The 26,086-nt window shown below is 49.7% G+C and overlaps 1 protein-coding gene across 1 annotated transcript in view; it reads left to right on the forward strand.

Annotated features, from left to right (window-relative positions):
* Positions 1 to 15,548, forward strand: part of ANOS1 (anosmin 1) — a 201,038-nt gene extending 185,490 nt beyond the window's left edge. The window contains exons 10-14 of the mRNA XM_043895522.1: positions 2,921 to 3,015; positions 4,727 to 4,901; positions 6,034 to 6,260; positions 7,476 to 7,602; positions 11,017 to 15,548. Of these exons, the coding sequence (XP_043751457.1) occupies positions 2,921 to 3,015; positions 4,727 to 4,901; positions 6,034 to 6,260; positions 7,476 to 7,602; positions 11,017 to 11,075 (683 nt within the window). The 3' untranslated portion in view covers positions 11,076 to 15,548. The remainder of the gene's footprint in view (positions 1 to 2,920; positions 3,016 to 4,726; positions 4,902 to 6,033; positions 6,261 to 7,475; positions 7,603 to 11,016) is intronic.
* Positions 15,549 to 26,086: the final 10,538 nt, after the last annotated feature.

The raw sequence follows: 26,086 nt of genomic DNA on the forward strand, positions 1-26,086 counted from the left end.
GCACGCACGGAGTTCACATGGAGTCCACACATGGAGCACACATGGAATCCACATGGAGCATACACCGAGTCTACACGGAGCACACATGGAGTCCATATGGAGTCCACACGGAGTCACTCGGAGCACACATGGAGTCCATATGGAGCACACACGGAGTCCATATGGAGTCCACACGGAGTCACTTGGAGCACACACGGAGTCCATATGGAGCACACACGGAGTCCACACAGAGCTCACACGGAGTTCACATGGACTCCACACAGAGCACAAATGGAGTCCACACGGAGCACACATGGAGTCCACTCGGAGCACACATGGAGCCCATATGGAGCACACACGGAGTACACACAGAGCACTCATGGAGTCCACACGGAGTCCACACAGCACACACGGAGTTCACACAGAGCACACACACAGTCCGCACAGAGCACACATGGAGTCTACACGGCGCACACACGGAGTTCACATGGAGTCCACACAGAGCATACACGGAGCACACACGGAATCCACACGGAGCACACACGGAATCCATATGGAACACACATGGAGTCCACATGGAGCACACACGGAGTCCACATGGAGCACACATGGAGTTCACATGGAGTCCACACAGAGCACACACAGAGGTCACATGGAGTCCACCCAGAGCATACACGGAGCACACACGGACTCCACACGGAGCACGCACGGAGTTCACATGCAGTCCACACATGGAGCACACATGGAATCCACATGGAGCATACACCGAGTCTACACGGAGCACACACGGAGTCCATATGGAGTCCACACGGAGTCACTCGGAGCACACATGGAGTCCATATGGAGCACACACGGAGTACACACAGAGCACACACGGAGTCCACACAGCACACACGGAGTTCACACAGAGCACACACACAGTCCACACAGAGCACACATGGAGTCTACATGGCGCACACACGGAGTTCACATGGAGTCCACACAGAGCATACACGGAGCACACACGGAATCCACACGGAGCACACACGGAATCCATATGGAACACACATGGAGTCCACATGGAGCACACACGGAGTCCACATGGAGCACACATGGAGTTCACATGGAGTCCACACAGAGCACACACAGAGGTCACATGGAGTCCACCCAGAGCATACACGGAGCACACACGGAATCCACACGGAGCACACATGGAGTCCACATGGAGCACACACGGAGTCCACATGGAGCACACATGGAGTTCACATGGAGTCCACACAGAGCACACACAGAGGTCACATGGAGTCCACCCAGAGCATACACGGAGCACACACGGACTCCACACGGAGCACGCACGGAGTTCACATGGAGTCCACACATGGAGCACACATGGAATCCACATGGAGCATACACCGAGTCTACACGGAGCACACATGGAGTCCATATGGAGTCCACACGGAGTCACTCGGAGCACACATGGAGTCCATATGGAGCACACACGGAGTCCATATGGAGTCCACACGGAGTCACTTGGAGCACACACGGAGTCCATATGGAGCACACACGGAGTCCACACAGAGCTCACACGGAGTTCACATGGACTCCACACAGAGCACAAATGGAGTCCACACGGAGCACACATGGAGTCCACTCGGAGCACACATGGAGCCCATATGGAGCACACACGGAGTACACACAGAGCACTCATGGAGTCCACACGGAGTCCACACAGCACACACGGAGTTCACACAGAGCACACACACAGTCCGCACAGAGCACACATGGAGTCTACACGGCGCACACACGGAGTTCACATGCAGTCCACACATGGAGCACACATGGAATCCACATGGAGCATACACCGAGTCTACACGGAGCACACACGGAGTCCACATGGAGTCCACACGGAGCACACACGGAATTCACATGGAGTCCACACGGAGCACACATGTAGCACACACAGAGTCCACACAGAATCCACACAGAACATACACGGAGTCACTTGGAGCACACACGGAGTCCACACAGAGCTCACACGGAGTTCACATGGACTCCACACAGAGCACAAATGGAGTCCACACGGAGCACACATGGAGTCACTTGGAGCACACACGGAGCCCACACAGAGCACACACGGAGCACACACGGTGCACACACGGAGCACACACGGTGCACACACAAAGCCCACACAGAGCACACCGGGGCGGCCAGGCCTTCAGGGTGAGGCAGGGCCAAGCATTTATTCCTGCCCGGCTTCAGGATTTCTTCCACCAGCTTCCTCAGAAACATGCAGGATTCAGAGACTCGTGCGGAGTCTCTCTCATCACCTAGGAAACAAGAGGACAGACGCTGAGCGTCCCCCATTCTCATCGGGTTTCCTTACCATGGGCGCCACGGCCCGGTTAGGCTCAAGACCTCTGCGGACGCATCACACTGTCACGTTTCTCATGATTTCTTTTTCTATCTGGTTCTCGTATCTCAATTTCCTTTTATGCTGTTACGTTCCCCCCCCCCCAACTTCATTCTTTCCCCTGACTCCATTCTTGAAGATTTCTTTGATACCGACCGTTTTTAAAGCCTTCATGGAATGTGTGAAGCGGTATCGCTTCCGTTTTATGTTTTGGTTCTTTGGCCACCAGGCGTGTGGGATCTTAGCTCTCCAAACAGAGCTGGAACCGACACCCCCAGCATTGGAAGGTAGAGTCCCAACCACTGGACCGTCGGGGAAGTCCTGAGCTGATTTTTTACTAAGGAAACAGTGTAGGCAGAATCTGGGGAGCCCTCCCTCCTCGGCCTGGCGGGTACCTGTCTGCATTGCCTGCAGGTTCCTATGCCTCCTGCCTTTGTCTCCGGCTTTGGGAACATCTGACCACAAGCCCTCTGCTTCGGGAACATCTGACCACGAGCCCTCTTGCTTGCGGACTGTTTTTTTTTTTTTGGCTTAACTGCATTCACCTTACAGATTCCGGTGTCGGACAGTATCACGTGGAGTGGTTTCCGGAAGTCTGCGCCCACAACGAATCCGCCAGGCTGGAGGCGTCTTCGGCTGTGACCCAGGTGAGTAGGAGGAGGCTTGAAACGGCGTGGGCGGGGGTGGGGGGTCGGGGGGGTGCTCGGTGCCTCTTAGACACACCCGGCCTGTGGGTACAGCTGGGCGGGCAGAGGTGCAGGCTGAACGTGCCGTGGGGTGACTCGTTCACCGACCCGTTACCTTCGGGACAGGTGGGGAGGAGACACAGGGTCACGTGTTCACTCTCCCCTCATCCCTGCCTGTTGTCAGCATGGGTGGGGGGAGACCCTGAGACGCGGAATTTCCAGACACAGCTCACAAGGCACTCCCAGGGCAAACGCGGAGAGCCTGGGAGTATGCTTCATCTTAATCAAACAGAAGCCCTGAATTCTCTTCTCCATTTTGAGTCGGATACACCCATGACGTGAAGGCCTCATTTTCCCAGGGCGTTTCTCTGCCACCCTGTCCCTCGGCATTGCCTTTAGCTACATCCCTATCTTGCGCCAGCTCCTGCAGGGGGTGGATGACCCACCCGCCCTGGGCCCCAGCACGTGCCGTTCTGACCTTAAGGGTCCCAGACACCATCCCCGTGGCAGCTCTTGAACGGGGGCAGGAGGCCGTGACCGCTGCTTGCCTAGAATTGACCCACACACACCCTAACACAACTCACCTAGAATGGACACACACACACCCTAACACAGCTGCTGGCCTAGAATGGACACACACACTCTAACACACCAAGGGTAAGAAACCTCACACTAGCTTGTTACAACCATCGCCATCAGCTTTCCTGTTCCTGTAAGGTTACATATGTAGTATACACGAGGTCCTGACAACGACACCCTAGAAGGAACACACACACACCCTCACACACCAAGGGAAGGAGACATCACACTAACTTGTTACAACCATCACCGTCAGCTTTCCTGTTCCTATAAGGTTATATATGTAGCATACATGAGGTCCTGACAGCGACACCCCAGAATGGACACACACACACACGCTCACACACAAGGGAGGCAAACCTCGCCTTAGCTTGTTACAACCGTCACGGTCAGCTTTCCTGTTCCGGTAAGGTTCTATATGTGTGCAGGAGGCCACAACAACGACATCCTACAGTGGGCACGCACACGCTCACACAGAGAGAGAGAGAAACAGCACAGTAGCTTGTTATCACCATCACCGTCAGCTTCCTCTTCCTGCAAGGCCACACTCCCAGCCCCTCAGCCCTCCACTGTTGAGCCTGGCCTCGTGACCCTGTTTAATCATCACATTCTGGCCGGAACCAACCAGAGAGAGCCGTCCAGAAAGGGGAGGAGAGATGTGCCTCCAGAATGTCTTCTCTGCCTTCAGGAAAGACTCAGGTCTAAACTGAGCCTGCGTCTGGGAGGAAGCCCGAGCTAGCTTTTTTTTTTTTAATAACAAATCAGTTTGATAGTCACAGCTTTTCACCCTCTCTGTCCAGCCAGCTCGCCATGGCTGGTCGTGACGGTCAGAAGGGGGCTGCCGTGGACCGAATGCTTCTCCCCGGTTATTCTAGAGCCTGGGTGACCCCCCTCGCCCAGGGAGTGGGTCATGGTTGTGATTCATCTCGGCGGGGACCCTATGTGTTTTGTGTAAAGGCCGTATCACATACACACACACCGCCCTGCCACATTACAAGCAGACAACCGCCTGGGATATCACTGCATCTCCTGCCAAGTCCGTTCCCTTGTGAGATTTTTACAGCTGGCCTGTTCTGTCTCCATCTCGCTCTAGGAAAACTACATGATTCTTCCAGACCTGTCGTTCTCCTGCAAATACAAGGTGATCGTGCAAGCCGCACGGCCCCTGGGCCGCTGGAAGGCGGAGAGCGCGTCCTTCACGACCCCGCCATGCTCCGCGCTCAAGGGGAAGACCCACAAGCACTTCAGCTGCCCCGGCGTGGAGGAGGGTACGTGTCACCTGGAATCCCGGGGGGCGCGGCGGTGGGCACAGCTCCAAAGCGTGATTCACAAGGCCCTGAGACCCACAAGGATCACCCCTTTCTAGACGGCCCTAGGACAGCCCTGTCTGGAGGTAACCTGTGTATGAATGTTCACATCAGTTCAGAAGTCCAGCTGCACTTAGCGACACAGGCTTTGCTGAAGGATCAGCCCTTAGAACTTGAAAATGAAAGTTGCTCAGTTGTGTCTGACTCTTTGCGGCCCCATGGACAGTCCATGGAATTCTCCAGGCCAGAATACCGGAGTGGGTAGCCTTTCCCTTCTCCAGGGGATCTTCCCAACCCAGGAACTGAGTCAGGGTCTCCTGCATTGCAGGCAGATTCTTTACCAGCTGAGCCACCAGGAAAGTCCAAGAATATTGGAGTGGCTACCTTTCCCTTCTCCAGGGGGTCTTCCCAACCCAGGAACTGAATCAGGGTCTCCTGCATTGCAGGCAGATTCTTTACCAGCTGAGCCACCAGGGAAGCCCAAGCTTGGAAGCTCAAACCCTGAGAAGAGGGGGCCGGCACCTCTCCGCAGGTGCTGCGGGGCACCTCGTCTAATTCACTTGACTTGTGCTCAGCCCGGCCCCAGGGGCATCACCCTTCACACCCTTTCCATCCCCCGTCTCCACCTTCTGCAGCCCCAGCCCACATCGAGGGTCACTTATCCTCAGAGGCCCCGCCTGGGAGCTAACCCTGGTCACTGCCGACGGCTCTCATGGCGACCCCAGCCTTCCCCACCCGCCCCCTCCCCCAGCACCCACTCCTGCCCTCTCGGTGGCCGGGTCCTCTGAGATCACGGCACTCTTTTCTGCATTGTCCACCCCCATGTGCAAGCTGGACTCAAAAATGACCCTGAGCCATGAGCAGCCACTGGGCTCAGAGCTGCAGAGATGAGGGTCTAACTCAGATGCCATCCGCCCAGGTGGCCGTGGGACACCCCCCCCCCCCCACCCCGCCCAGCCAAGGGAGGCTGCGTCGCTGACCCTGGGGCCCAGAGAACCGCAGTCTGAACACTGCCTCCTCCCCAGGGTGCACAACTGTTCTCTCTCCACCCCCCTAACCCCCCACCCCGCGGTTCCCCTTCCTGCACCCACAGGTCGCAGTCACGTGCGCCCCAAAGTGCAGGCCAAGCCCGAGAACCTGTCCGCCTCCTTCGCGGTGCACGACGCCAACATCACGGGGCACTTCTCCTGGACGGTCAGCAAGGCGGGCCTGCCGCGGCCGGCCACCGGCTTCCAGGTGACCTGGGCCGAGGTCACCACCGAGAGCCGGCCCAACAGCCTCCCGAACAGCATCATCTCACAGTCCCAGATCCTGCCCGCGGTGAGCACCCGTCCGCCCACCCCATCTCGGGGTGGGTCCCCCCACCACGCGGCCGGAGCATCCCTGGGGGAGGCACTCGGGCACCGCAAACCCCCACTGCAGGGCCGGCTTGCTGAGACTCACATGTAGGCTTTCTTCTCCTGCATGAATTCTTTTGCAACAGTCAAAACACACTGCCAGGGTTCCTGTGGGACCCCAGTGAATTCTTTTGTAAGAATCGGAACACAACACCAGGGTTCCTGTAGATCAATTATCATCACCATAAACTTAGGAGAAACTGTCATCTAGCTAAACGTGATGACCAGGGCCAGCTCTTCAGGAGACCTCTCCTGTCCACACAGAACGCAAAGGTTTCACCATTTTATGTTCTTTTGAATCCCTGTCCTTTTGGGCCAAGCAGACGTGCCCCGTTTGAAGTGTTAAATTTGGGGGGGAAAGAGCTAAAAGAACCTTGTTCTTTCTCTTCATTTTCCCCTTCAAATCTGGCCAGAGCACATAATGAGCTGGAGTGCCTTCCAGGCCAACTTAATTCCTTGGCTTGGGGGGAGAAAAAAAAGCATGTGTGGGCTTTTACCAACTCTCAAAACACCCTTAGAATATGCAACTCTTGCTCCAAAAAGAGAAAAAAATAACTTAAATCCAGGAAGGAAAAAAAAAAATTCCATGGAATTGGACAGTAATTATTCTGTGTATGTGCTTAGGTTCTATTGAGTTCTGAGACACCTCCCCCCCAAAAAAAAGCGTTGGCATAAAAAGAAACATTTTTTTGGCTGCCGGCACTGACAGATACTGTCTTTTAAGGAGTGCAAGTTGGCGCGTTTCCCCGAGATGTGGATTATCAAGAATTCACATCACAAGATGTGCAGATGAAAACTTTTAAAGCCTGGGAAAGTCTTAGGTTCCAGGAATGGAAAATCGTCCCCGGGAGGGGGCGGGGGTGAGCGCCAAGAACTGGCCTGGCTCATCTGAGCTCTTGGCTGCCAAGAGTCGGGGTCTCCTTGCTGCCCAGAGCACCCGGGAGGGGGGATGGTCTCCGGCGAACGTGGACAGACCACTGGACCCCCGAACACGGTGGAGTCCAAGCGAGCGAACCGCGTGTAACACGGTGACGTCATGAGGGGGCGTGGTCTCTGGAGGAGAGTCCCGACGCGGGTCGTGGTCAGAGGCGGCGCCTGACGGCCCGTGTTCCCCAACCCCTTCCCTCCCCTTCCCCAGGATCACCCCGAGCTCTCGGTCCCGGGTCTGCGGCCCGCCACCCTCTACCGCCTGGAGGTGCAGGTGCTGACCGCGGGCGGGGAGGGGCCCGCCACCATTAGGACCTTCCGGACGCCCGACGTGCACCGTGAGTCCCTGCTGGGGTTGGGGGGTACCGCCCGGCTTGCAGACACACAGAAGTCTTAGTGGAAAAATGAAAATCCATGGATCCAGCATTGCAGGCTCCTACCCAAGGGGAGTTCTCTGAACCTGAAGCCCTCCCTCCCCTTTATACGTGCTTCCTCCCAGCAGACCTGACTCGCTCCCTTTTTCTCTCCCATGCAGCCTCCTCCTCCCCTTCTGTTACTTTTTTGCCCTACAGAAGGCATGCTTCTTCCTTATCTTCTAACCGTAAATACACAAGAGCTAGGGCTTCCAGTGCAGGCAGATGTTAGAGACATAAGGCTTGATCCCTGGGTCGGGAAGATCCCCTGGAGGAGGGCATGGCAACCCACTCCAGTTTTCTTACCTGGAGAGTCCCATGGACAGAGGAGCCTGGACGGGTTATAGTCCATGGGGTCGCACAGAATCGGACACCACTGAAGTGACTTAGCATGCACCCACACAAGGGGGAAAAAAATCTGTCATCTCGTATCACTCTAAAGATTAAGATGTTCAAATATAACTATATAAGAAATATTACTTTGCTATGGAGCTTATTACATATATTTCTACTATATATAATCTTATCGGCTCCCCTGGTAGCTCAGCTGGTAAAGAATCTGCCTGCAATGCAGGAGACCCTGGTTTGATTCCTGGGTCAGGAAGACCCCATGGAGAAGGGATAGGCTACCCACTCCAGTATCCTTGGGCTTCCCTCGTGGCTCAGCTGGTAAAGAGTCATCCGCAATGCGGGAGACCTGGGTTTGATCTCTGGGTTGGGAAGACCCCCTGGAGAAGGGAAAGGCTACCCACTCCAGTATTCTGGCCTGGAGAATTCCATGGACTGTATAGTCCTTAGGGTCGCAAAGAGCGGGACACCACTGCCCCAACTTTCACTTTCACAATCTATATTACATAAATTTTCTTCCCAATATAACCCAAATCAATCTACTTGACTTCCTGCTAAATCAAGTAGATTAAAAATAATCGTCACCTATTGTTTCAAAACAAACAGCCTCCCGGGCAGCACTAAGGAGACGTGTTGGGGGGTGGTTGCAGTTATTTACCATAAAGGAGTTTTCATCCAAGTGTGTTTACTGATGTTAAAAAAAAAACGGGAAAGAAAATCTAGTGATCTCTTCAGGGGCCGGAACTGTTAGCTTTGGCAGTGATTGAATATGTGCTGGGTCTGTTAACCCTAAAGTCATGGTCCGCCCCCAACCCCACCCTCCCTTCCACCCTCCGCAGCCACAAGTATGTTCTCTATGTCTGTTAGTCTGTTCTTGTTTCATAGATGTCACTCACGTGGAATCTAAAGTACGGCACAAAGGAACTTAACTGTGAATCAGAAACGGACTCACAGATAGACAGAACAGACCTGCGGGAGTTTGGGACTATAGAAACCAGTATACATAGGATGGATAAACACCAAGGTCCTACCGTGGAGCAAGGGAACATTCTGCATCCTATATTCTGTGATAAACCACGATGGAAAAGAATATACATTGTGTGTGAGCAAGGGGACTGTATCCTATATTCTGTGATAAGAAAGAAAGGGAAGTCACTTAGTCGTGTCTGACTCTTTGGGGCCCCATGGACCGTAGCTCACTAGGCTCCTCCATCCATGGAATTTTCTAGGCAAGAGCACCGGAGTGGGGTTGCCATTTCCTTCTCCAGGGGATCTTCCCAACCCAGGGATCAAGCCCAGGTCTCTCGCGTTGCGGGCAGACGCTTTACCATCTGAGCCACCAGGGAACCATGATGGAAAAGAATATATATAGTGTGTGTGTACATATAAAAACAGTATATATAAAACTGTACTATATATATATATACATACTGTATATGTAAAATTGAATCACTGGTCTACAGCAGAAATTAAACGCAACATTTGTAAATCAACTATATACTAATAAAACTTAAAAATGTATGTGTTGGGGAACAAAAAGTACACACAGTGGAATAAGTGCAGAAGGAAGCCAAGAGTTATTTAGTGCAAGAGGATGTGGTTTGCTGGAACCGTGGTCCAAGGTGCTTGAGGCCTAGGTCGGGGTGTGAGACGGAGGATGGTGAGATTAACAGAGAGAGGACTGCATCTGAGTCACCTGTGGGATAGTGAGACGGAGACTTCCTGAAGGCTTTCGGGACTGCAGGGTCCAGCGCTGAAAGCTTTGAAGGTCATCGGCATGTGGGTAGTAACTCAACGTGGGGGTGTGTACTGGAGGTCAAGAAGGTGAGGAGAGTTAGGCTTGGACAAGACCAGGGGAAGTGCTGTGGAAACTAGGAACACTGCGGCTCACGGTGTTGGGCAAAGAGAAGAATCTACGTGGAGGATAGTCTTCCCAAATTATTGTGGCTAAATACCAATTTTTTTTTTTAACAGTCATTTCAACAGCTGTATCTTAGGAGCGTTGCTTTCATTCTATTCCTGTTTTTAAACAGATCATTTAAAATATCAGATTCTTACTTTTTGCTTCAATTCTTCCGTCACTTTAAGTTAGTCATGTAGATGGTGTGCTAGAAATAGTAGGCATCCACCCCCTCCACTGTTTCACACTTGTCTCTGTTCTATTAGTAAAAACATAGGGAAGCTAATTTTAGTTATTAGCAAAACTAAATGGCAACAATTGTGTATTTATAACAGTTATTAGCAAAACTAAGTGGTAACAATTGTGTATTTACAAAGATTAGTTATTAACAAGACTAAATGGCAGCAATTGTGTATTTACAATATTTAGTAATTAGCAAAATTAAGTGGTAACAATTGTGTATTTACAAAAATTAGTCCTTAGCAAAACTAAATGGTAACAATTGTGTATTTAAAACAAAGAGAGCCTCCTGTTGGGTTTTAGATTATGTACATTGCTTTCTCAGCTTAAACTTTAAAAAGCCACGTCAAAGCTAAGAATTAATGATCCTGGTTTTATTTTTTTAAATGATGGATCAAATTTGCCCCAGTAGCTTTTTGCACTTAGGAGTTTAAAGACAAATAAAAACCACCCCAGTGGGAGCGCCCTGTGTGACGGCCCGTCCCGTTTGGGACCACATCCACCCACCACTTACAGTGTCTCTCCACCGAAAAGTGTGTGTGTCATGAAAGTGTGTGTTAATTTCTAAAGTTTTCCGAGGAAATACAAAGGGTTCTGGCCGGCTCATATAACTATGAAGAAAGAGGCTTGTCTTCTTTCTCTTGTGATCTTACGGTTTTTCCGAGGGAACCAGAGAGCCGGGGAAGGCAGAGAGAAAAGAGAGGCAGGGTAGATGTGTGTCTGCAGGTTCAGAGTCAGGGCCAGGAGGACCTGGGTGGCAGGGACCGCGGGCAGGGTCCAGACAGGCAGCTGTTCCTCCGGTCGGTCCAGCCGGGGACGGCGGCCGGACTGACACGTCGTTCTGTTTCTAGGCCCCCATCTGAAACACCGCCATCCCCACCACTACAAGCCTCCTGAAGAAAGGTACTGAGATGCTCCGAGAGCCCGTCTGAACCCTGAGCGAGTGTGGAAGCTGGCACAACCCCCCAAGGACTGGCCGTGCCCGCTGGGAGGCACCAGGCCCTTCCCGGAGGACCGCCCGCCCCTGCCTAATAACCGCGGGGTGCTCAACGCTCTGTCTGCCCCGGAAAACGCGCCCCAAAAACCAGGGACGTGCAGTGGGCCTTGTGAAGGCGGAGGGACTGGTTCCCGTGAGAACAGACGACACGCAGCCCAGCGCTGTTCCGCTTCTAATTCTTGCCTGCCTGTGTGGTGGAGCTCCTCCCAATGCAGGTCTGACATGTCCCCGAATTTGCATCAACAGATTCTCCAAAGAAGCAATTTACACAATTTACACACGTAATAGGCCTGCACGTAAGCAGTTACACTTGGAAATTAAATTATTGATTTGATTTGCCAGATCCACAGAGGAGTATCCAGATTTTTACGCCCTAATATTTATTCAAAGATTTCTGAAGATGAATTTTTTGTTTTTAATCACCTGTGGTTTCTTTTTTTTTCAACTGAAAAATCGGTAAACCCGAAATATTGCCAATTAATTTAAACCTAAAATGCTCCAGCTTCAAGCATTTCAGCTCCATTTTATACAAAGACAAAGATGAGTTTGGCCTCTAAATGACAATTTCTGTTAAGACATTCCCAGCCAGGAGGAGTCAACACTGCTACCCAGAGTCTGCCCTGGAGAAATTAAAACTGCTTTCTGGGGCTGCTTTTTAATACTTCATCCTACAAGAAGTTTCCCTGATACTTTTATTTATATTTTCCTTTTTTCCTTAATGGGGAAAACAGTTGCTGGTACATTATGTTTTGACGCTTACATGTGTCTGACACGCTACAAAACCTCTTGCTTGAAATGAAAGAATCCCAACTATTGAATGTTTTCAAATCTTTACTGAGATTTCCCCCCTTTTCTTAATCAAAGCAAGCTCTTTGGTAGAATATTCTCCGTAATGTAGAAAAGGTAGAGGGGGACTTTGCTTTCCATGTGGCTCAGTGGTAAAGAATCTGCCTGCCAATGCAGGAGATTCGGGTTTGATCCCTGGGTTGCAAAGATGCCCCTGGAGGAGGAAATGGCAACCCACTCCAGTATGCTTGCCTGGAGAAAATCCCATGGACAGAGGAGCCTGGCGGGCTACAGTCCGTGGGGTCGAAAAGAGTCAGACACAACTTAACAACTAAACAGGAAAACCTTTCTTAACTCCTTCAAATCTATTACATCTTATTTGAAAACTTTATGAAAAATTATGAAAAATTTAATTGAAGAATTATGAGGCTCCATACTAATGCCTCATAGCAGGAACTCAAGTTAAGACACGGTGTTAGTATATAGTGTTGAGGGGGATACTGGGGCACCCTTAAACCAGAGATGTTTTAATATATTTTTTGCTTGAGGAAACACCCATGTGTATACACATGTATGTATGTGTCTGTATACTTCCGGGTAGGTATACAATATATATGGAGAAGGAGATGGCGATCCACTCCAGTATTGCCTGGAGAATCCCAAGGACAGAGGAGCCTGGTGAGCTGCCCTCTGTGGGGTTGCACAGAGTCGGACACGACTGAAGTGACTTAGCAGCAGCAGCAGCATACAATATATACATACATGTAAATACACACACACATACACAGACGCACACATATACACGTGGATAGCTTGAGTACCAGTCGCTGCAGAAATTGCTTTCCCAAGTCACCAGTGGCAGGTGCAACTCTAAAGATCATTGGAATAATCTGTTTTCCCCATCGGTATCGATTCTATGAGAAAACAGCGATTTCTCCAAATTAAACATTTTCACGGAAGGGCGTCCTTATCTCATTATCTACACAGGGAAAACGAGGATGTTTTCACTCAATGCTCTTGTGGGCCTGGAAGCCTGCCGTTGTCTTCCTTCCCAAAAGCCTGCGGTGAGCGCCCTGGTTGCCGGGGGTTGAGTTAGCAATGAGGGGCGTGAACGTGAGGGTCTCGACTCGCCCCGGGAGGTCCAGGCTCTTCAGTGCGGACACCAGGCAGAGAGACGACCCCTGTTATCACATGCACGCCTCTCTCCCCAGAGAACCCCAGGGCCGGTAGGCATGGATCTCCGACGGAACAGATCGAAAAAACTTCTTCAACCGCGCTTGGAAGCTTGATCAGGCGGGCGGTGCTTTGCAGCCCTGCGCGAGGGGCTAGGTAGGGATCTCAAGGGTGCAGCCGGCTGGTGGTGCTTCGGGCTGTTTCTCTGCAGCTCCTAAAGTGGTCTGGGGTGGACTCTGCAACAGAGTGTCCTGCAGAGCCAGCGGGTTCCCCTTCTGCATGGAGACGGGAGGGCCCGCCTTCACGGAGGACGCATGCGCAAACCCAGAGATGGTCGCTGAAACCACGAGTTTTCCCAAGACGCCGTGCCCAGCATCTGAATTTTCAAACCTTCAGAATCTCAGAAGGGAAGGCTTCAAATTATTATTGGCTGTGTGTTTGTCTGCCTTCATTTGTCCTAAATATATCCGTAAGTATTTGTGCCAGCCCATCTTCGTACTGTTGTACAGTTTAAAACGCGGGAGTGTATACATAGATGCAAATATTATTAAATTATTAAACACACTGAATTTTGTAAAATTTAATGACATTTCTTTTACCTGGGTCATAGACGTTGAGCAGATACATTTTTAGTTCGGATCAAGGTTCTGAAGCTTCTGTCTTCCTTAAAATACCTGAAGCAGGTCTTATGAGCATTTCATTCTGCTATAATGTTCGATAAATTTTATTAGTATTATTGGAAGAGAAAACTGTTAATTAGGCAATAAAAGAAAGCTGAGTTTCCTTTATAAATTTCAATAATATTTAAAAGAGCAAAAATATAATTACAGTTTTTTGAATTTTTAAACATTTGCCGTAATAAAAGTCTAAAAGTTTATGTTGTTTAATTTTAAAACCAATTTAGTAGCTGATCCTCTGTTTTATTGAAATTAGATGCATTTCTCTCATATGAGACAAAGTATATTCAGTGACAGTATTTACTCTTTAAAAGTCAAGCTCATCAACCACATAAAGTCATCAAATACAGGTGTCTAACCCAATATACATCACGGCTAAGTGCATCTTTTTACTGAGAATATTCACTCCTCAGCGATGGGTTTATTTATCTGGGCTATCCTCTTGTTCTAAGTGGGCTCTGGGAGCAATCTTTATAAATGAATGTGTGCCCTTCACATCAGCCAGTGTTTTTTAAATATACATAAATGGGAAGGAAATCAAGAAACAAGGGGATAAATGTACACTTAGAGCTGAGCAGAAACTAACACAACATTATAAAGCAATTACACTCCAATAAAATTTTCTTCAAGAGACAGTAACGTTTATGATGCTACATTTTCCGAAATCCAAAGTTTCCAAACAGATCTCTGTCCTAGGAAGACCTGGAAGAACCCAGAACCCATCTAGAGAGCAGAAGAACCCCTCCTTCAGCTCAGCACTGCTGAGATGTGGGTCTGCAGGGTTCTCTGTTGGCGGGCAGGATCTGTCCTCGGCCCTGTGGGGCGTGGAGAGGCACCCCTGGTCTCCACCCACCAGAGGCGAGGAGCACCCCACCCTGGGTGTAATGACCACACGCTCTGTGGTCACGGCCCACACCCTCTTGGGGTACAGAGTCACCCCCGACGAGAATCACTGCATCGTAACAATGTTCACTGAATAACTGCCCTCTGCAAGGGGGAACTGGGTCAATTGGAGTAGACACACCTGGGAAGTGCTTACACTGGACCAAAAAAGCCCTTTAGCGGTTATCTTTTATCTCCACTGAAGAATCTGATTAAAAGGCTGAATTTGGGTATCATGTGAGTACAAATGTTCATTTTGTCCTACAGACCGGACAGCATCATTCACGATGATGGGAGTCTTACTTAACGCCCTTTCTTACATCACATGTTGTGGGGTTTGTCAGGTTCGGTCCTGTGACTGCAAATATCTCAGTCTAAACTTATGCACACTTGCACATGGTCACCAGAACACAGAGGCTAAATACCCGATGCATGTACGTTCACTTACGATACAAATGCACAAAGCTGGCGACTCGTGTCTGTGGTTTTGCATGGCCAAACTCAGCTTCTCACCTCTCCTGGTCAGTTGGCAAGTTCCACCATTCACAGAGTGACTCATACAGGTCTCTCTGCAGAGCTATTGGGGCTTTTCCTTGACATAACCATAGTGCGCAGATAACAGAATGGCTACTCTCTCATCCAAACAGCCTGTAGAAACCATGTCCCTTAGACAGGTCATTTAAAAGTCAATATTTATTTATGTATGTAATAAATGATTTTGTTTGTGTGTCATGTTAGAAATAATCTTGTAAAGAAATGTTGTAAAAAAAAAAAGCATTGTAAATAGTCTGATCTCTGTCACTCATTATTTTCATGTTAGAGTTTGTACATACTGACTGATTCCATAATAAAGGATCTTTAAACCTGCCTGGTGGACTAGACTCTTTACTTTCCTGAAAACACCCACACACACGTTTTCTTTTCATTTAGAAAGAAAAATGAGCAGTTTCCTATGAAGCTGGGGAGATTGAAAAAGCCTCATTCTCCTATCAGTATGAATGGAACTCAAGGTCTGGTGAAAGATTGAAGTCGGGAGGAGAAGGGGGCAACAGAAGATGGGATGGTTGGATGGCATCACCAACTCAATGGACATGAGTTTGGGTAAACTCCGGGAGCTGGTGATGGACAGGGAGGCCTGACGTGCTGAAGTCCATGGGGTCACAAAGAGTCGGACACAACTGATCAACTGAACAAAACAAACAAAAATGCAACAAGGCAGCTCGTCATCCTGAACAGAGCGTTCTGGACTATTGACAGAGACCATGGCATCACGGTTTTCATTCTATTTCCAAGCATGACTCTCAATGGTTTGGGTGGCATTTTCCATCCATTGGTCCACAGGCTTAAACAACTGTCCCCCACCACCACCCCCGAGCCCAGGAGCTGTCCATAAAATGCTACCAGATACACGTTGTGCTCATAAGCTTTCAGCCATGCCCCTGGGTTCTCAATAGCACAGTCACTGCAGGCGGGGCTGGGGGGGGTTCCCTCCCCAGCAGAGGGTCTTGCAGACCCCCACACTGGGTGGCTGCTACGCCCATGGGCATCTCCACCCGTGATGTAGGAGGATGCTACTCCATCGGAAAGCCGAGATGAGTTCTATCTCCATCAAATGACCTCCTTTATAATCTCTATGTGTCCAACCGGCAGGAACGTCCTTAAGTTTCTGCCGCTGCCTGATGGGCGGGATATTGACTATGATGGCAGGTCCCAGGTCTTCAAGGGCTGTTCCTTCTAGGAGAAGGTGACTAGCGATGAATAAGAAAGAACTGAAGAGTGTGAGGAACCCGAGGAGGAAGAGAAAGCAGAGCGCTGGGTGAGGGAGGGGCCGTGGGGTCCTGACTTTCGTGTTCTTAGGCAGGATCAGCATGGACTGAGACCCCCAAGGTAAAGAAGCTGGCGGCTACCCAAGGGATGGATGTGGGGCACCCACAGGGAGACACGGGACCTCTGACGTGTGAGCCCGGGCTTCCTGAGTGACCTCCAGAGCCACTTAACTTTCCTTCTGTTGTTTTCTAATCTCTCCTTGAAAAAAAATGATGGGGTTTTCCTGACAAAAGTCAAACGTTTGTGTTGTGTTTCTTTATAATCAGAAGCGGCTGCATCTAGAGACACTGTGCTGGTCAGTGGCCCAGTAAATTCTCAAACAATGGTGATGGACTCTTTTTTTAAAAATTTGTATGAGCCACACCTAGGAATCTGAACACACAAGGTCTGCTGTTGCCTGACTGCGCTTTTGTGAGCTTTCTAGAAAAGCAAAGTGCATGGAAGCAGAAAACACCTGGGTTAGGTGTCAGGGACTGGAGAGGGACCAGGTGGGAACTGCTTCATGGGGACAGTGTTCACGTCTGGAGGTGATGACAAGCTTTTGCAACTTTATAGAGGGGATGGTTGTGCGTTTTGAAGAGGAACTAAATGCCACTGAATTACACTCTTTAAAACGGTCCAGATTATGCAATGCAAGCCTAGAAAAAAAAAATAAGCAACACCACGTGGTTTCCAAATACAAACACAGGTTACATATCATAACCCGGTTTGAGTACAAATGCAATTTATTTGCAGAACGAATTATCTGAGTTTCAAAGGAAAAGCAAGCAGAAATGCCACTGAAGAAATAATGCCCCTGGCCATGATCTTAACCAGGAGGGTGTGCTGGGTCTCAGTCCCACTCCTGGCGCCCCGAATCCAGTCCCGGGCGGTGTCCCTCCTGACGGCGGCCCTGCCGAGGAGCCCCCACACCAGCTGCCTGATTCACCCTCAACATTGAGGCTTCACCCCCAAGGAAACCACTTCAACCCCATCGGGTCCTCGGGTCCATGACGCCACCATTCCCCGGATCCGTCATCCACGCTGGGCCTGAGCTCCACCTGCCAGCAGCGGAAGGCCCACTGCCCCTCTGTCTGGTCTCCACCCTCCATTTTTCCAGCCACTCCCGCCAAGATCAGAGGGACTGTGCACTCAGCCCAGAGGTGACTGTGGGCTCAGAGCTCAGGCCCAAGACATTCAGCGGATGTCTCTCAGAAACTCCACAGGCCACAAGGTGGGCGTAGGGGTGGGCGGCAAGATCTATTCACAGTCCTGAGAAAGGGAAAACGTCTGCAATCGAGGGTGCTTTACCCAGCAAGATTATCATTCAGTATAGGAGAAAGAGAAAAGAATTTCTCAGTGGAGCAAAAAAAAAACACAAACAAACCTCAAAGAAGACAGCAACACTCAACCTATCCTAAAATTTAAAAAAAAAAATTGAAAGTTCTTCTCTACATAGAAATATATATGTGTTCAGTTCAGTTCAGTCACTCAGTTGTGTCTGACTCTTGGCGACCCCATGAACCGCAGCACGCCAGGCTTTCCTGTCCATCACCAACTCCCAGAGCTTACTCTAACTCATGTCCATTGAGTTGGTGATGCCATCCAACCATCTCGTCCTCTGTTGCCCCCTTCTCCTCCTGCCTTCAATCTTTCCCAGCATCAGGGTCTTTTCTAATGAGTCAGTTCTGCATACACATGTGTACACACACAGATACTGTGGAATATTACTCAGCCATAAAAAAGAATCAACTATTGCCATCTACATCAGCGTGGATGATGCCAGAGATGATCATGGTAAGTGAAGTAAGTCAAAGACAAATATTATACGGTATTGTTTCTGTGTGAAATCTAAACGGTGATACAAAGGAACCTACATACAACAGCCTGACAGACATAGAAAACAAACTCATGATTCCCAAAGGGGAACGTGAATGGGACAGATTAGGAGTATGGGGTTAACAGATACCTTTTCCCTTTGGTGAGTACAGTATATAAAATAGATAAGTGGCAAGGAATTACTGTATAGCACACTTGGGTAAACTCCAGGAGACAGTGAAGGACAGGGAGGCCTGACATGCTGCGGTCCGTGAGGTCACAAAGAGTCAGACACGACTGACCGAACAGCAACAACAGGGAATGATAGTTTCTTGGAATCACCTGTAATGCTAATTAATCAGAATATATGTATTCTGAAATTACTTTGAAGTCCACGTGAAACTAACACAATATTGCAAATCAACTCCAGTTCAATAGTAAGAACAAAGAGTCAAGGCAGGTCACTGCCCGAGCACCTCATCCGGGTTTTCCCCCAGCGGTAACGTCATTCAAACTACAGGATGAAACTTGCCATCGACACCACCCAGAGAACTGAGTCAGATGATTCAGGTGTCCCTGGATTCACATGCACATAACGTGTGACTGTATTTAGTTCTACGTGATTTTACTATATGTATATACATGCCATTGTTTTGTTTTGTTTTGGTTTGGTTTTTTGCCTTTTCATACTGTGCATGGGGTTGCTCCTTGGAGGAAAAACTATGACCGACCTAGACAGCATCATTAAAAAGCAGAGATATCACTTTGCCGACAAAGGTCTGTATAGTTAAAACTATGGATTGTTTCCGGTAGCCGGGTACGGGTGTGAGAGTTGGACCATAAAGAAGGCTGAGTGCTGAAGAATTTATGCTTTTGAACTGTGGTGTTGGAGAAGACTCTTGAGAGTCCCTTGGACTGCAAGGAGATCCAACAAGTCCATCCTAGAGGAAATCGACCCTGAATATTCACTGGAAGGACTGAGGCTGAAGCTTTGATACTTTGGCCACCTGATGCGAAGGACTGAGTCATTGCAAAAGACCCTGATGCTGGGAAAGACTGAAGGCAGGAGGAGAAGGGGTCGACAGAGGATGAGATGGTTGGGTGGCATCACCGACTCGATGGACGTGGGTTTAAGCAAGCTCTGGGAGATGGTGATGGACAGGGAGGCCTGGCGTCCTACATGTCACGGGGTCTTAAAAGAGTTGGACATGACTTAGCAACTGAACAGGACTATTTTCTAAGCAAAAGAACATCTAAACCACAATCAGTTAAACTCACTTTAAGGAAGTGTTGTGTGTTTTTGCAATTTCCCTCAAGCTGGATGCCATTTGTCTCAGGGTGATGTTAACTTCAACGCTATCGAAACAATCAGTCCATTATGCATTTGACAGTGTCTTGAATTTCAGGCTATGACTTGTTTTCCTAAAGCTGCATGCCCACCACCAGTTCTGCCTATAAAGCTCTGTCTTGTCCAATGAAACTAAACCTATGTGTCAATAAAATCCACAGATCTGAAAACTCATTTCATGGATTGAGGGGAATGTAGGTGCATATTTATGGTCGAGATGTGGGTTTTAGGGAGGGTTTTTTTTTTTTAAAAAAAAAGGAAAACAGTGAGATTCGTTCCTGTTTAGAAAGTCAGACCTTTGCCCAAAGTAGTAAACACACTGTTGTTTCCGGTTAACATAACGCTGAGAGATGAGTTTTGAACAACTGCCTCCAGTTGATATCAACCTCAGTTCAGCCCAGATGCTTTCAAAACTCACTGCCGGTTAGATCCTGGGGGAGACCTCGTTAGGGTCCTATGACACCTTCAGGTCTAGAGTGAAGCGTGGACATCAGAGCCATGTTCAAGGGTCCCTGGGGGCCTTGCCTGGGGGTCCAGTGGTTAAGACTCCAGGCTTCCACTGCGGGGCACACGGGTTTGATCCGTGGTCAGGGAGTAAGATCCCCAAGTTCCACACAGCAAGGCCAAATGTAAATAAATGAATAAGTAAATTAAGGGTCCCCGGATAACTCTAAGATGAACCCACGGTGAGAACCAGTCCTGCAGACGCTGTTACCTGTTAACAAGCATCCTGCTCGTGGAGCTGAAGAAGTTAAAAGGCTCAGGAAAACAGAGTTGCTTTCTTGCCCCACTCTTATGCCAGAGTAAATTATGCACAAAGACAGAGGTGCCTACCTCTGGGTGGGCGCAGTGGTATAGCTGCGTAGATGGATGTGGGCATTGCTACACGTAGATGTCTCCTGTTCTGTGTTTGGGGCATCATTGCGAATTTACTGTGGGAAACAGTGATAAAAACACAGGGAAGTCAGATACAGTTTGGGATGTTCTAGGGGGTCCTGGGCTTCCCAAGTGGCTCAGTGGTAAAGAACCCACCTGCAATGAGACCTGGGTTCCATCCCTGGGTGGGGAAGATTCCCTGGAGGGAGGGCATGCCAACCCACTCCAGTATTCTGGCCTGGAGAATCCCCATGGACAGAGGAGCCTGGCGGGCTACATACAGCTCACGGCGTCGCAAGAGTCCGACGCAACAGCTAGACAGCAACAGGGTGTGAGCGAGTAGAAACTGCGTCTTTTCCCTAGCTGCTGGGAAAGAGCTTTCAGACCGGCAGCTTGGAGTGATTTAAACGCAATCTCAGGAGTCAATTAGGATGGAGCAGGGGGCCTGCCTACAGCATCAGCTCGTGTGCCACCCTGAGTCGACGCTGGCTGACCTTTCCAACCCCGGTATCGGCCTCCCCATCTCAAACAACATCCCATCACAGGCAATTAGGTTCATTACGAATAATGGAAACCATGCTTCATTCCTGCGCTGATTCGACCCGCCTGGAATTGCCCTGGCGTGATCCAAAGACTCCCCCCACTCCCACCTTTGTATTTTAGCTTGCGTGCTAAGTCACTTCAGTCGTGTCTGACTCTTTTGGGACCCCAGGGACTGCAGCCCGCCAGGCTCCTCTTGTCCATGGGGATTGTCCAGGCAAGAATACTGGAGTGGGTTACCACGCCCTCCTCCGGGAGATCGTCCGGACCCCAGGGATCGAACCCACGTCTCATTAAGTCTCCTGCATTGGCATATAGGTTCTTGACCACTAGCGCCACCTGGGAAGCCCTTGCATTTTAGAGACTCAGCTCGTGGAATCAGTCCCAGAGCTAAAACAGCACTAACGGTACTGTGTTTGGCTAAAGGTGCTGTTTGCATTAACTCATTCATTTCTCCCACCATCCCTGGGGGCGGTGGGGGGCAGGCGGGGGGAGCAGGGAGCGTCTTATAGCTCAGAAGTACAAGTGAGAGAGCAAGTCAGTGGCTGAGATCAGGTAGCAGGGGAATGAGGGAGTCTGAAAATGAAGCCACGCCTCCAACATCAAGGCAGCCTCCTCCTCGCCGGGAGGCACAGATGCTCAGAGTTAGCTGCTGCTACATGCCCCAGGACCCGCCGACCAGTGACACGAACAGTACCTGTGTCAGGAGGTGATCACACACGGTCCCCCCAAGCCCGCCACAGCCCCAGCTATCAGCCGGTACCTCAGCCTCTCCCAGGGATTCCCAGAACTGTTCCAGACCCAAGCCCTGGCCCAGTTCTGTCCCCACAGCAGGAAAGGCACAGGCTGGCCCCCCGAAGACCACCAGGGACCTTCATCCTTGTGCATTCACGAGTGCTGGACTGTTCTCTGGAGCAAAACATGGGTGTGTTCACCCAGGTGCTGACAAGCCAGCACCTGTAAAAAGCAAAAGAAAACCCTATGGGCTGGTGGGGGGGAGGGGGTGGGGTGGATGGGGAGTGGAGTGGGAGTCACACATGGGGCAGGGTCTCCGTCCTGCCCACGGACTAGGCAGCGTGAGCTGGGCAGCTGCAGCCCCTCTGTGACATGAGGTCAGCTGAACTCTGCACAGACTTCACAGCGGCTGGCACAGAGTCCCAGCTAGCCCTCAGGACATCTTGCTTCCCTGGGACAGGACACATCCCGTCTCCCTGGCACTAAGTGAGGAATCCATATGAGGCTGACTGTTATGTATCAATTCACCTTTTATGTGTATGTGCATGCAATGCTGCGTTAGTCTCTGGTGTAGAGTTATGCAGTTGTCTTTATGTTCTTTTTCAGATACTTTTCCCTTACAGGTTATTAAAAACTACTGAGCATAGTTGCATGTGCTATGTGGTACGTCCTTGTTGTTTATTTTACATAAATGGCAACCCACTCCAGTATTCTTGCCTGGAGAATACCCATGGACAGAGGGAGCCTGGTGGGCTACAGAGCGCTCAGTTGTGTCCAATTCTCTGTGACCCCATGGACTGTAGCCCACCAGGCTCCTCTGTCCATGGGATTCTCCAGGCGAGAATACTGGAGTGGGTTGCCATGCCCTCCTCCAGGGCATCTTCCCAACCCAGGGATCAAACCCAGGTCTCCCACAATTGCAGGCAGATTCTGTACTGTCTGAGCCACCAGGGAAATGTGTCTACGTTAATCCCCACCTCCTATTTAATCCGTCTCCCCACCCCCAACCTTTTCCCTCTGGTGACCATAAGTTTGTTTTCTATGTCTATGTGAGCCTCACTCTATTTTTGTTAATAAGCTCATTTGTATCTTGATTCTGCAATCCCACTGTCTGGAGAAAACCATAACTTTAAAAGTGTCCCCACAGGACACTGCAGCAGCATTTACAATAGTCAGAACATGGAAGAAACCTTTGTCCGTTGACAGATGAGTGGATAAACAAGATATCACACACACACACACACACACACACACACACAGCGGAATACTACTCAGCCCTCAAAAAGAATGACATAATGCCATTCGCAGCAACGTGGATGGACTCAGAGGCTATGATACTGAGTGAAGTACATCAAAGACAAATATCATACGATGGTGCTTACACGTGGAATCCAAAAAAGAAAAACAATCGGTACATCTTAGTCACCCTCCTAACTACTCAAGGAGAAAGAAATAAACTAATAAAAGGAAGTTCTAGTGCTTTCTACATCCAAGTTAATGATCTTATGAACTTCACCCTACGTGAGAGAACACCACTGGAGTTCAGCCAGACTGGGACTGCTGGTGGAATTACCCCAGGGGGAGCTTTTCGGAAAGCTCTTTAGCATTTTTCAGTTCATTTCGTACATCAGTTCTGGCCTTACGGGGAGGAAGGGCACTTCTTGGAGTACGGAGAAAGGAAATGCCCGAGGGTGGCATCACCATTTCCACACACTACACCGACTCTGGCCTGAGGACACGAACGCTGTCCAGGGCTGCCCACGTTCTGCTGACCCAATCCTCTAGCCCTTCCTCCAAGGAAATTTAGCATTTTAAGAAACATTTGTGGGCAATTCCCTGGTGGGTCCACTGGCCAAGAATCTGCCTGCCAGTGCCGGGGACATGGATCTGACCCCTGGTCCAGGGAGACCTCACATGCTGCAGAGCAACTAAGCCATCACGTCACAACTACAGAGCTCACGAGCTGCAAGTACTGAACTGCATGCATCTACGGCCCGTGCTCTGCAACAAGAGAACCCACCTCAATGAGAAGTCCATGCCCTGCAGCCCAGAGGAGAGTATCCCCCGCCCACTGCAACTGGAGAAAGCCCACACACAGCAACCAAGACGCAGCACAACCCTTAATTAAAAAAAGAAAGCTAGATACATTTGCGTAATGAATGCCTGAATGAAATGAAGAATCAGTGACTCCCAAACAGATAAAAAAGTGTCACCTGAATTCTTCCAGAATCTGAACAGGGGCGTTCCAGCTTTCAAGATGGTGGCCACCCACATTTGCCCTTGTCTGGTGCTCATGGGCAAATTTATGTGTCTTCCTGATCATCCTAAGGGAGATCAGTCCTGGGTGTTCATTGCAAGGACTGATGTTGAAGCTGAAACTCCAATACTTTGGCAACCTGATGCGAAGAGCTGACTCACTGGAAAAGACCCTGATGCTGGGAAAGATTGATGGCAGGAAGAGGAGTGGCATTAGAGGAGACTCTTGAGAGTTACTTGGACTGCAAGGAAATAAAATCAATCAATACTATAGAAAATCAGCCCTGAATATTCACTGGAAGGACTGATGCTGAAGCCAAAGCTCCAATACTTTGGCCACCTGATGCAAAGAGCCAACTCATTGGAAAAGACTCTGCTGTGGGGAAAGATTGAAGGCGGGAGGAGAAGGGGACGACAGAGGATGAGATGGTTGGATGGAGTCACCGACTTGATGGATGTTGAGTCTGAGCAAGCTCCGGGAGTTGGTGATGGACAGGGAGGCCTGGCGTGCTGCAGTCCCTGGGGTTGCAAACAGACAGGATTGAGTGACTGAAGAACAAGAAATAGAGAATGAAGAATTAGAGGGGGATTTCCCTGGCAGTCCAGTGGTTGAGATCTGGCCTTCCAATGCAGGGGGCATGGCTTTGATCCCTGGTTGGGGGACTACAATCCCATATACCCTGGAGTGCAGCCAAAATGTAAGAAATACACTTAAAAAAAAGAAAAGAATGAAGGATGGGAACCAACACTGACCTGGCCAGTGTGGAACTGGTGCCAAGTGTACTAAGCAACGGCTGAAGGACTCCAATTCTCACCGGAACTCCGGAACGCCGCAGAAAGCCCTGAACAAAAGCCACGCCACCTTGGAGGGGCGTGAAACGTGTTTGTGAGGTCCAGCCAAAGATCAAGAGAGACATGCCACGGGGAAAGCTGAAGGGACCCGACTCTGAACAACAGAGGCTGACTTCCTTCTCCCCATTGTTCATAAAGAAGCAGAGAAAGACTGCATATTTTTAAAAAAAAAAAAACACAATTAAATTTGGCAGAGAAAGGTTTTGACCAATGCCAGATAGAAAAGGAGGGAGGGAAAATGTTGGTTCTTGGGGAAAATGTGCCCTTCTCCATCAGGGGCATGTTTATTCAAGTGTTATCTGTTTATCCCGGTAAGTTTTTGCACCCACTGTTGAGCAAAAATAAAAAAAGAATGTCGATACCTGTTTTGAATGAAGGACTCCATGTTTTCCATTTAGCACTGGAAACCCAAGGACAGTTTCGAAATGTCTTCAGACATGGTTGTCACTTGTCTCAAGTGGGAATAAATTCTAGCTACTTTTCCCCTGAAAGTGCTTTACTGTCTAACTACAGATATTTTTGAAGCAACGACAGAGATGGTTGTGAACCATCCCACAAAAGGCAAAGCTTGGAATGATGTGCCAAGTCAACTTATAGCCAAAAATAAATCTCCCAAACAACAACGCTCTTCCTCCAGCTTTTACGAAAGGAGAACGCTGACGACTGACTAGGCTCCTGCAAAGTTCAGCTGAATTTCTCACAGCAGCATCCCTGCCAATGCAAGCTAACACAACCCACATCCATCTCACCTCTCAGCTCTTAACTTCTGCACGGGGACAACATCTACAGCGCTTTGCAGGGAGTTGGCGGCGTCAGACGAGGCAGTGGCTGCCGTGGCATGGAAACATCCCAGCCTGCTGGGAGATGAACCCACGAGGCTGCCGTCTGAGGGGCACTGGAAGCACTTGCCTTGGAAAGAAGTCTGCTGTCGCAGCGGTTCTTCCGTTTTAAGCAATGCTCCTCGATTCAACATAACTAGAAGTCCTTCTAGCAGTCACTACAAGTCCTGATGACCACCCCAGGGCTTTGTGGATACATCATCCTCCGGTGATGAGGATGTTACCTTTCATCTTGCTGCAAAATCTTCGGGGGACCAGTAATTCATAACCATCAGGTCAATGCAATGGGAACAATCAAAGGGACGTCCCTGGTGGTCCAGCGATTCTTGCCTTGCG

The sequence above is a fragment of the Cervus elaphus genome, chromosome X (assembly GCF_910594005.1).
Source record: "Cervus elaphus chromosome X, mCerEla1.1, whole genome shotgun sequence".
Classification (NCBI taxonomy): Eukaryota; Metazoa; Chordata; class Mammalia; order Artiodactyla; family Cervidae; genus Cervus; species Cervus elaphus.